Source organism: Halictus rubicundus, unplaced genomic scaffold (assembly GCF_050948215.1).
Source record: "Halictus rubicundus isolate RS-2024b unplaced genomic scaffold, iyHalRubi1_principal scaffold1164, whole genome shotgun sequence".
NCBI lineage: Eukaryota > Metazoa > Arthropoda > Insecta > Hymenoptera > Halictidae > Halictus > Halictus rubicundus.
This window is the reverse complement of record NW_027489705.1, coordinates 16,379-27,350: the sequence shown is the minus strand read 5'-3', so window position 1 is coordinate 27,350 and position 10,972 is coordinate 16,379. Positions and strand designations below refer to the sequence as shown.

At 37.3% G+C, this 10,972-nt stretch overlaps 2 protein-coding genes across 2 annotated transcripts; both read left to right on the top strand.

Moving 5' to 3' along the window:
- The first annotated feature begins 2,399 nt into the window (after positions 1 to 2,399).
- LOC143364945 (uncharacterized) lies at positions 2,400 to 6,713 on the top strand. The gene is made up of 2 exons (XM_076804993.1): positions 2,400 to 2,536; positions 4,828 to 6,713. The coding sequence occupies exon 2, from the start codon at positions 4,938 to 4,940 to the stop codon at positions 6,711 to 6,713; it is 1,776 nt and encodes a 591-aa protein (XP_076661108.1). The 5' UTR covers positions 2,400 to 2,536; positions 4,828 to 4,937.
- LOC143364944 (uncharacterized) lies at positions 6,668 to 10,628 on the top strand. The gene is made up of 2 exons (XM_076804992.1): positions 6,668 to 8,679; positions 9,523 to 10,628. The coding sequence occupies exons 1-2, from the start codon at positions 6,789 to 6,791 to the stop codon at positions 10,608 to 10,610; spliced, it is 2,979 nt and encodes a 992-aa protein (XP_076661107.1). The 5' UTR covers positions 6,668 to 6,788; the 3' UTR covers positions 10,611 to 10,628.
- The last annotated feature ends 344 nt before the right edge of the window (positions 10,629 to 10,972 follow it).

Below are 10,972 nucleotides of genomic sequence, written 5' to 3'. Positions count from 1 at the left end.
GCCGCCAGGAGGAAACCTGGTCGGAGGCGCTTCCGGCAGTCCTGCTCGGCATCCGGGCAGCAGTCAAAGAGGACAGCGGGACGACACCAGCAGAAGTGGTCTACGGGGAGACTCTGCGTCTACCCGGCGACCTGATTGCGGGCAACGGCCAGGTGGAGCTATCCGTCTTCGTGGAGCAGCTGCGAGACCACATGAGGTCGCTTAAGCCGGCTCCGAAGGCGCATCACGGTCATCGACGGGTGTTCGTGTTCAAAGACCTCGACACGGCATCGCACGTGTTGGTGCGTCGCGACGCGGTTAAAAAACCGCTACAACCACCGTACGAGGGACCATATTTAGTTTTAAGCCGTAGTGATAAGAACTTTGTACTTAGAATAGGACAACGCGACGTAAACGTTAGCAAGGACAGGCTTAAGCCAGCGTTTCTGGTCAGCGAGAACTAGTGGTACCGAACCATCATGTGCAATACCAGCTAGGGCCTCCCAAAGACAGAGCAATTTTCCTGTCTACCGATAAATATTATGTTTACATCTAAGTTCTTGTTCCTGCAAAGTTTAAATAGTCGTTTGTATATATTTCGTAGTTATAGCACCGTGGATTTATGTATATATGTTATATTTTGTTTTTATATATATAGCGCGATAACCAAAGAGCAGAATTAGCATGTCTGTCTGCGTCTCACCCGCCATTACTGGCGAGGGGGGTGGTGTAGGGAGTATCGTTGACTCCCTAGTGCATCCGCTAGGCGACGCAGCGGGCGCCAATAAATAGGAGCACGACTCTATGTATCTAGGGATTTTCCCCGAGACACGCTCGGCGTCCTCCCTAGGCACCAGTCGCACTGAGTCTGCTGTAGCGTGGCCAGTTGACCACGCGAACATAGCTAGATATATATATAGCATCGATTAATGGCGCGGAGAGGGAAATTTAAATATAAGACGTAATCGCGTATTTCATACATACGTATTTTATTTGGGCGCGATAGTTTAGAGTAGGTAAAGAAAGACCGGGAGAGTTCCATAGAGATCCTTGACGAAATTCGAGTCGGCGAGACTAATTGAGGAATTTAGAGAAAGTCACGCAGCCTCTTAGAGTAGCTTCTCCAATTCTACATAAATTAGGGATAGTCGAAGTCCGGAATCAGTTAAGGACAAGAGGTCGTAAATTCCGAGTCAAGGACCTCTTGGAACTCCCTCGGACCTCTCTCTCGTTCGGTCCCACATGGCCCCACGTCCCTTGTTTTGGCGGGGCTTCACCCTCATGCGTACCCCACTCCCGTGCGTGCGCTATTAAGATCCATCCACTGCCAATCACCATCAAGCAGCAACCGGAAGACGAGTGATCCGACGAATCAACGCCTAGCCAGAAGATCCCAATTTTCCTATTGGCTAAGGAAGCGAGAAGGAAGAAGCTAAAAAAGGGATTCGAAGCTCCAGGACGACAGAACTCATTATAGAACCGAAGGAGTTACATCTCCAAGACTTTCTAAATAAATCTCTAACAATTATTTTCGCCATTTTACTCTGTGTACGAAGTTATTTGTGAACCTCCACGAGCAGAGCGCTTCAGCGCTCCACGGGCACCCGAACCCACACCAAAAGTCCCCATCCCACCACACGGCGACGCAACACTGCCGCCACGTGCAGATACAAATAAAGTTCGTCTTGCCAACATACACGTGCCTAGTTCTTTTACCTGGATGGTAGGCCCCATACCTACAACCTTTTTTAGATAGAGCAGATTTATTAAATAAGTTAAGTAAGATACAATTTTATACTAAATTAGATATGGCAGATCAAGATGTCAAAGAAAAAAAAAATTATTCTGTATCATGATTCTACACATAATACAACTGAATATCTATCTAATGACAACTTGTTAAACTTTATAGTAGCGTTTGAAGATTCCAATAAACGTACTTTTCAATCTTTAAGTTACTTAAATAATCTCGTAGAACCGGGTACAAGACTTTATGAAACTTCTATAAGTAACAATACCAAACGTGTAAGATTAGAATAAATACATTTTTTATCAGTACTAGGGTTTTTTATGGACAACAATTAGTCGGATGGTTCCAGAGAGGTGATACATGACAGATTGCTATAATGCTTAAAACACTAAATTTAGTACTTTTTTATGTAAGTTGATAATCACTTCTCTTTGTTGTTTTCAAACAAGTTATTATTAGTAGGTGTTACTAAAAATTTAAACAACCAACACATTTTCCACACCCAAAACCAAATGTTGTTAGGGTTTTTCGTCCTGAAATTGCACGACTAGTAAATGTTTCTCTCGAAAATATTTCATTAACAAAAGATGGTATTTTAATTTTTTTTTTAATTATTCCAGAGTGGGTTTATGCATGTATCTAAACAACAAGCCAGTTTTTATGAAGAAGATAAACAGTTTCTATCACGTTCTTACACATCAAAAGAGGATTTTATTAGAGAATATAAAAAGCTCTACTGCATAAAGGCAAAAGCTGAAGAACTTTATCTCCTGGTTTTAACTGAACTCGAAGAGGCGATATCAGATGGTAATGTCGATAGCTTAACAAAATTAAGCAACTTCATTGATTACATAAGTGATGCAGAAGATCAAGTAACTTTGAGAGATTATTATGATAATCCTAACAACCCTGTTAAGAGTACTAACTTAGTTATCTTAGCTTGTAAACATAATAAGGTAATGATTTTAGAGTACCTACTTGGCAGTAATAGTCAAATTCTAAGTAATTTATCTATTGGCATCAGAGCAACTACTATATTACCAGATGATGTGGATGAAACATGCCATAATGCATTTTATTATGCTATACGTTCAGGCAATGTTGAACTTCTTGATACACTCATTAATAAATGGCCAGGCAATTATTTTGCTGTTCATTTCAGGGAATTAGATGAAATTCTTTCACGAGCTTATGAGGAATTAAAACTAAAGAATGTACCATTGTCAGAAGCGATAGAAATTTTTGTTGAAAATAAGTTAATAAACCTCCGTTTCTTCTCTAGTACTTCTGGACAAGATCAGAATGTGAAGAGTCATCTTAATAACATAAGAGAGCGGATTGAGTTAGTACTTCAAAATATTAGCTTGTTAAAGGCAGAGTACTCAAACACAGAGAAAGTAGATGAAAAGTTTTTATTCATAGCAAAATTTATTGCACAAAATATTCATATATTAAAACGGCAGTTGAAATCAACCTACGATAGACTGCCTTGGGAAGAAATGGAATTTTGTTTGATCAGTTTTGTTTCTTCTCACATAAAACGACAGGAAATTAATCTATTCTATAATGCCACATTGAATAAAAGTAAAATACTAAACCACTTAGAAAATTTTGCAAAGGAACTTAAAGAAGAAAAAGATACTATAGAAGGTGTGCACATTGGTAAATTTGCTGATCTACCAAAGTTAAAGCGTGAGAGTGTTGTTGCAGAGGTCGTTAGTAATTATCCTCAATTTGGAGAGTTGTATAGCGATTATCAACAAATGAGGGATATTCATTCTTTAGAGAAAATAAGTGATTATATAAAGTTGGCGTTATCAGCTGATCCTAAACAAAGGGAAGGACAGTTAATTATTACAAGGGTTTTACAAGTTATTGGTGAATATTTAAAAAACACTCTAGAATCTCCTAAGTTATCTAGCACTACAAGCGAGCTTCTTCTACTATCATTACCAAGCAACACAAGAGAAGTCATTATAGATTTACGTAATTCACTATCACATGCTTACTCGCTCTCTAAGAGAACAGAGATTGAGGAAAATACAGATGTTAGCTTTTTTATTGGTGTTCAAAATGATACTAAAAGAATCGATAATGTAATTTCTGACATTCTTTACAACAACAAGATTAAAATGATCAGAGTATTGCTAAAAAAAATTACCAGTAGTGAAAGCTTAGATGAGATAAAAGAAGTTGTTGGAATATTTAGTAACGTTGAATTAGATGAAACGATTACAGAGAGTTTTAAACTGATGGAACATGATAAGCTTGAAAAACTCATTAAAGAATTAAGCAATAATATAACTGACAAGACATATTATGAAAAGGAGCTGTTTAATAAAATTGATGACATAATCAATTTTGCAAAAACTAAATCAAAAAATATCGGAACTGATTATGTTACGGGGTTTATATCATTAAAGATCTTAGGTGTTGGTTTGAACGACAATAATATTGACCATAATGTTATTAGGGGAATGAAATTCTTTGCTAATAAAACACTAGAGAATATTCGTTCCCAAATAGAGTCTCACAATCTTAAAGAAATTGCCAAACTATCAATGAAAATTTTTCATAGTGCTAGGTCAAGAATACAGGATGACAACCTTGGTAAAGTAAATAGATTGACTTGTGAGATTTTTTACATTGCTGAACTTGGAACAGGTGACCTTAAATGGATTGAGGAATTAAGAGACAAGTTAAATGAGAAAGGTTCGTTTATTCCTATATATCAACAAAGGAAAGCTTATAATATAACAGAAGAAAAATATAATAACCAGCTTGAACTGAAGTTATCTGAACTGAAAAGTATTTTGAGGAATAACGCATTAAGTGGCAAGTTAATTGAAAAGCTCCCTTCCTACAAGAGGAATAAAAAGTTGCAAGCAGTAGTAGAAATGCTTGTTCTGGATATAATGTCAATCTTAGGTAGATCAGAGAAGCATCTAGAAAACAATCTACTTTTTTTAGATGATAACACTCCTTTATTAACTGGAAAATGTTTGCGTAATCACTTAGCACACGATATACCTTAGTTGATGTATTGTTATCTGATCCCTCGATAGCAGTTATCTTGAACGCTAAAAAACTTATTTCAGAAAATGTAATAAAAAATAAGAGAAAAATTGGCAAGTCGGTAAGAGATGATCCTTCCAAGTTGAAAGATAAATACGATCAAAACCTTATCACTATTACTAATCAGGAAGAAATGTTTGCTGCGTTGGAAGAAGGAAATCTTGAAGACTTAAAGAGTTATCTCAGAAAAGGAGCAGATATCAATGCTAGAAGTATTAACTCATCGACCACATTACATTTTGGTGTTCATGGACCTGGTCTCGAGGTTATAAAATTTATCATTGATCAAAAGTTAGGTGTCAATATTAAAGATGTACATGGTCAAAGTCCACTTCATATTGCTGCTGCACATGGAAGGAAAAATATTGTGGAATTTTTTATAGGAGAAACAGGTGTATATGTTGATGATCTAGATAATAGTGGAAAAACATCACTACATATTGCAGCTGAAAACGGTCACAAAGATGCTGTTGAAATTCTACTAAAAAATAATGCTAATACTAATACCAAAGATATAGCTGGTTATTCACCTTTACACTATGCAATAAAAAACAATCACATTGATGTTGCTAAGATTATGCTGGAAAAAGAAGCGAATGTTGACATCAACGAGACTATGGATGGCTTTACGTCACTACATATAGCTGCAGAAAGTGGTTATCTAGGGCTAGTGAATTTTTTACTGAAAAATGGGGCAAATGTTAATGCAAGAAACGATAAGGAGGGAATGCCATTACATACAGCAGCACTAAATGGCCACCTAGAAGTAGTGAATGCTTTAATTCTCAAAGGAGCCGATGTTAACTCCAGAGTTATAGATGGTTGTACACCATTACACTATGCAATAGAAAACGGTCATGAAAAGATACCTAATATTTTATTGAAGCATGCAGCTAATGTTAATGTTGTTGACAAAACCTATAATAACACACCTTTGCACTACGCAGCAAAAGATGGACATGAGAAAATTGTTAAGTCTTTACTGACAAATAAGGCAAATGCTAATATTGTCACTGTGGAAGGTATAACCCCACTACATTTTGCAGTGCCGAGTGGCTACTTAAAAATAGTTGTTGCTCTTCTTGAGCATGGTGTTAACATTCGCGCTAAAGATAAAAATGATGCTACACCATTACACTATACAGCAGAGAGTGGTCATAAGGCAGTTGCTGAGCTTTTAATAAAAAATGGAGTAGAAATCAATGATAAAGCCAATAATAATCTAACACCATTACATGTAGCTGTTCGGAAAGGTCACAAAGATATTATTGAACTCCTAATAAGAAATAAAGCTGAAGTTAGAGCTCAAGACATTAAGGGTAGTACACCACTACATGCAGCTGCAATGAATGGTAGCAAAGATATTATTGATCTTCTAATAAAAAATAAAGCTGAAGTTGATGCTAGATCTAATGATGGCATGACGCCATTGCATGTAGCTGCTCTAAGTGGACATAAAGACGCTATTGCTTTTCTAATAAAAAATAAAGCTGAAGTTGATGCTAGATCTAATGATGGCATGACGCCATTGCATGTAGCTGCTCTAAGTGGACATAAAGACGCAATTGCTTTTCTAATTAAAAGTAAAGCTGAAGTCAATACTAGTGCTAATTATGGTATTACACCTTTACATGCGGCTATTGTAGGGGGTCACAAAGATATTGTGAACCTTTTAATAAAAAATGAAGCCAAAGATAATGTGGAAGATGTTGCAGGTAGTACACCATTACATGTAGCTGTGGAAGGAGGTCATAAGGAAATCGTTGGGATTCTTGTAGCAAATAGAGCCAATGTTAATGTTAAGAGTAACAACCTAACACCATTGCTATCTGCTATTAAGCATAACCACAAGGAGATCGTTGAAGTTCTTATAGAAAATGGAGCTAGTGTTAATGCAGAAAGTGGGTAACCTTTAGCAGTAGCAGTGCTCTATGGTTATAGGGATATTATAGAGATTTTGCTAAAAAACAAGGCCCGTATTAATATGAAAGGTCCTGAAGATGCTACACCATTACATTTGGCTGCTAAAAGAGGCCACAAGGAGATAGTAAATGCTCTGATAGCAAGGGGAGCCAATGTTGATGCTATAACTATTGATAGTACAACACCATTATATCTTGCGGCACAAGAAGGCCATGAAGAAGTTGCTGAAATTTTGATAGCAAGCAGGGCTAACGTTAACGTTGTAAATTTTGAAGGTACTCCACTACATATAGCTGCAGGACAGGGCCATGTTAATGTTGTTGAAGTCCTATTAAGTAATGGAGCAAAAGTTACTGTTAAGGACAATAAGAGCAGAACACCTTTAGAATTAGCAGTTGCACATGGTCATTTGCAAGTGGTGAAAATGTTACTGCAATATAAAAAAGTAGATATGAACGCTAAAGGCAACGATGATTGGACGATACTACACATTGCTTCACAAGAAAGTAATTTAGAAATGGTAAAATGTCTAGTAGATGAAAGGGCTAATATTAATGTTAAAAATGCCTCTGGATCAAAGCCTATACATATTGCAGCCAGAGAAGGGTACAAAGACACTGTAAAGTTTTTCCTTAGCAAGGGGTTAAGTGTTAATGAGCTTGGTACAGCTAACCAGACAGTACTGCACTATGCTGCAATGAAAGGTCAGCTAGAAGTTGTAAAATACTTGATAGCACAAGGTGCTGACGTTAATGCTAAAGATACTAATGGCTTAACCCCTATGCATATTGCTGCTAACTTTGGTTATAAAGACGTTATTGAAGTTTTATTAAAAAATGGCGCAATTTATAATGCTGTTGACAAGCTTTATAGAAGACCTATAGAAATGACTAACAACAAAGATGTTATCAATTTATTAGCATCAACTGAAAAATTATTTGAGTCTGTAAAATGTAATAGCTCTTCAGAGGTTGAGAATGACATTAGAGCAGGAGCATTTATTAATGCAAGAAATGCTGATAGTGGAATGTCATTACATTATGCTGCATGGAAAGGCTATGACGGAGTTGTCAAGATTTTATTACAGAATAAAGCCAATCCCAATGTGGTTAGTAGCAAGAGATGTACTCCTATACATTATGCTGCTAAGTTCTCACATTTAAAAATTGTAAAAGCTTTACTGTCCCATGGTGCAGTATATAATGCTGTTTCTGACAGCGGTAAAACACCATCAGACTTCACTGTAGATAGAGATATAACTAGCTTATTTAAATTAATTAGTGAGTCATTTAAAAAAGTTAAAGAACGTAATGCTCAAGTTATTAATGACCTAAATAAGATAAAGGATATTGATACAGTAAAAGCAGTGATGAGTGTTCGTAATAAGGAGAACAAAACGTTAGTAGTTGCTGCAGTACATAGTAACTTTTCAAAGGTCGAGCAGTTGAAGCAGATATCGCAAAGTGGCGTATCCGCTCAGATTGATGCAGCTATAGTGTTCTCGAATCAAGGCAATTACCAAAGAGCCTTAAGTATTTTCAGAAGCGCATTTGAAAGAAGAAAAGAAATACTAGGACCAGATAATCCTGGTACTTTAGATATTCAGACATATATAGCCCAAGTGCTATATAAGCAAGGAATTTACCAAGAAGCTTTAAATATGATTGAAGAGATTTTTCAGAAACAAAAAGAAATGCTGGGTTTAAATGATAAGGACACTTTAAGTACAAGAAGTACAATCGCTTTAGTGCTGCATAGACAGGGGAAAGATGAAAAAGCTTTTAATATTTATCAAGAAGTCTATCAGAGACAAAAGGAAATATTAGGGTCAAATCATTCAGATACCTTAAATACTCAGTTTCACATGGCATTAGTATTAGATAGACAGGGAAAATATGAAGAAGCGTTAAATATCAATAGGGCAGTTTTTGAAAAGAGGAAAGAAACACTAGGTACACATGATCTAGCCACTGTGAGTGTCTGTTTGGAACTATAGCGAAAGGAAAGAGGTATAGGTTGCGATAGAGACAGGTAGAGAATAATAGTGGACTGTATGAAATACTAAATAATGTATTAAGAATAAAGCGGAAAGTATACAAGATAGCGGTGAAGTGCAGAGGTACAAGAAAGCGGAGAATAGATAGTAGTCGGAGATGTAACGCGCAAATCGTGAAGCGCACGATTTGGGAGAGTGAAGTGTCGTGGAGCGCACGAATAAACGAAAGTAAAGCGAGACTGTGATCGAGCGATCGAGCGTGTCTAAAGACCTCGTTTCGCGGTTATCGCGGGTTATTTATACTATGCGTGGCCACCGGCGTCGGAAGGAATAAGGAGTGGGGTTTTTGAAAATGGCAAAGGATTTGGCAGTGTCGAACGTTAGCTAGCGCACGAGGGCAATGCCCTAACGGCCGCTACTGCACAGGAAACAAGGACGGTGGGTGACGGATTTGATATTTTGGATTATGGGAACGGTGGCTCACGCGACAAGTAAACGTTTAGAAGTAAACACAAAGTTTACGTCTGAGTGCGTTCACCCGGTCTCGGCGCCGTGCTCGATCAGCTGGCTATTGTCAACGCCGAGACACGGTCGCACCGAGGCCGCTCGCCTGCGGATTAGGTCGCAAAAACTATGGCACGAGAAATGATGTTTGCGTTACCGAGATTCTCGGTAACGCCTGCAGTGATTTCGAACAGTGTCAAAAATAATATAGCAATGGTACTAGCTAACCAAGGTAAATACGAAGAGTCCTTAAAAATCTATAAAGAGGTTTTTGAAAACAAGAAAATAATTTTAGGTATTAATCATGCTGATACTTTGAGAACGTTACATAACATTGCTGGGGTACTCTTCAGTCAAAATAAATATCATGAAGCCTTGAAAGCTTTTCAAGGGGTTTTAAATATCCAGAAAAAAGCTTTACAACAAAATCACCCAGAAACCTTGAATACTCAATGCAACATAGCAAATGTACTTTTTGCTCAAGGCAAATGGATCAGCGCACTTAAATTCTACAGAGAAAGTTTTGATCAAAGAAAAGCTGTTTTTGGACCAAGTCATCCGAGTGTTGTAGATATTTTAAAAAAGATAGAATCAATTAATATTAGATTTAAGCTTGAGGGTAGCAAAGCATCAGAGGTTCTCCAGCATCTGCAAAAAGATATCAACATTGCTGCTAGTAAAGGTAATATACAAGCTGTTCAGCGTTTATTAAAAAATGGAGCTGATGCCAATGATAAAGTTATTGATGGAAGAACACCATTACATTATGCCGTTAGCAATGGGCAGATGGGTATTGTGAACATCTTACTAAAAAACGGAGCTGCTGTCACTCTAGTTACTAATAAAGGCAATACACCATTACACACTGCTACTTCCAAAGGTTACAGAGAAATTGTTGAGGTTCTGTTACAACATATCAGTCGTGATAAATTAATTGACTTTATTAATGCTAGAACAACTTCTGGTGGTACTACATCACTTCATGTTGCGGCTAAAAATGGCTTCTTAGAAGTTGTAAAATCTTTATTAAAACATGGTGCAACTTACAACATTGAGAATAAAGAAGGCAAAACACCTATTAATCTTTCCAAAGATCAGAAAGTTGCTGACTTCCTGAAATTAGTTGAAGAATTGTTTGAAGATACAAAAAAAGGTAATGTTGAAATTATCAACAAGTTAAGGGTAGTAAAGCAAGATGAATTTTTAGCTGTAACCAGCGCCCGTAATAATCAAGGGAATACATTATTGCAAGTTGCTATAGCTAATGGACATAAGAATGTTGCGAGTAAACTGTTAAAAATGCTGAAGGAGCCAGATCAAAATTTAAAAGACGTCAATACAGAAAGTGGAGTTAAAAGTTTGAAACTTTCAATAATACTATGAAATATTTATACATAACCTAAGTTAATGTTATATTATACTTAAATTAGTTACAATATCTGAGGTTTAGCAAGCCATAGAGTCAAATTAAGGGAAAGTAGATATAGAAAAAAGCACAAATTTTGGTATATGGGCTACTTTGTAACGGTCCACGCCTCGTGCGGGAAGCGCTGCGAGGCGTGCGAGCCCTCCCCGGATTGGCTCAGCGGCCAGGGTTCTTTGGGGAGGGAGGATAAGGTCACTAAATAAGAAACGCTAATTTATAGAGAAAGAAACGAAAATACTTTATTTATGTACTCCGGTCGCCTGGGTTCCCGGACGGTCCGGCGACGGGTTCGCGGTGGCAACCTGCTTCTCCACCGGCC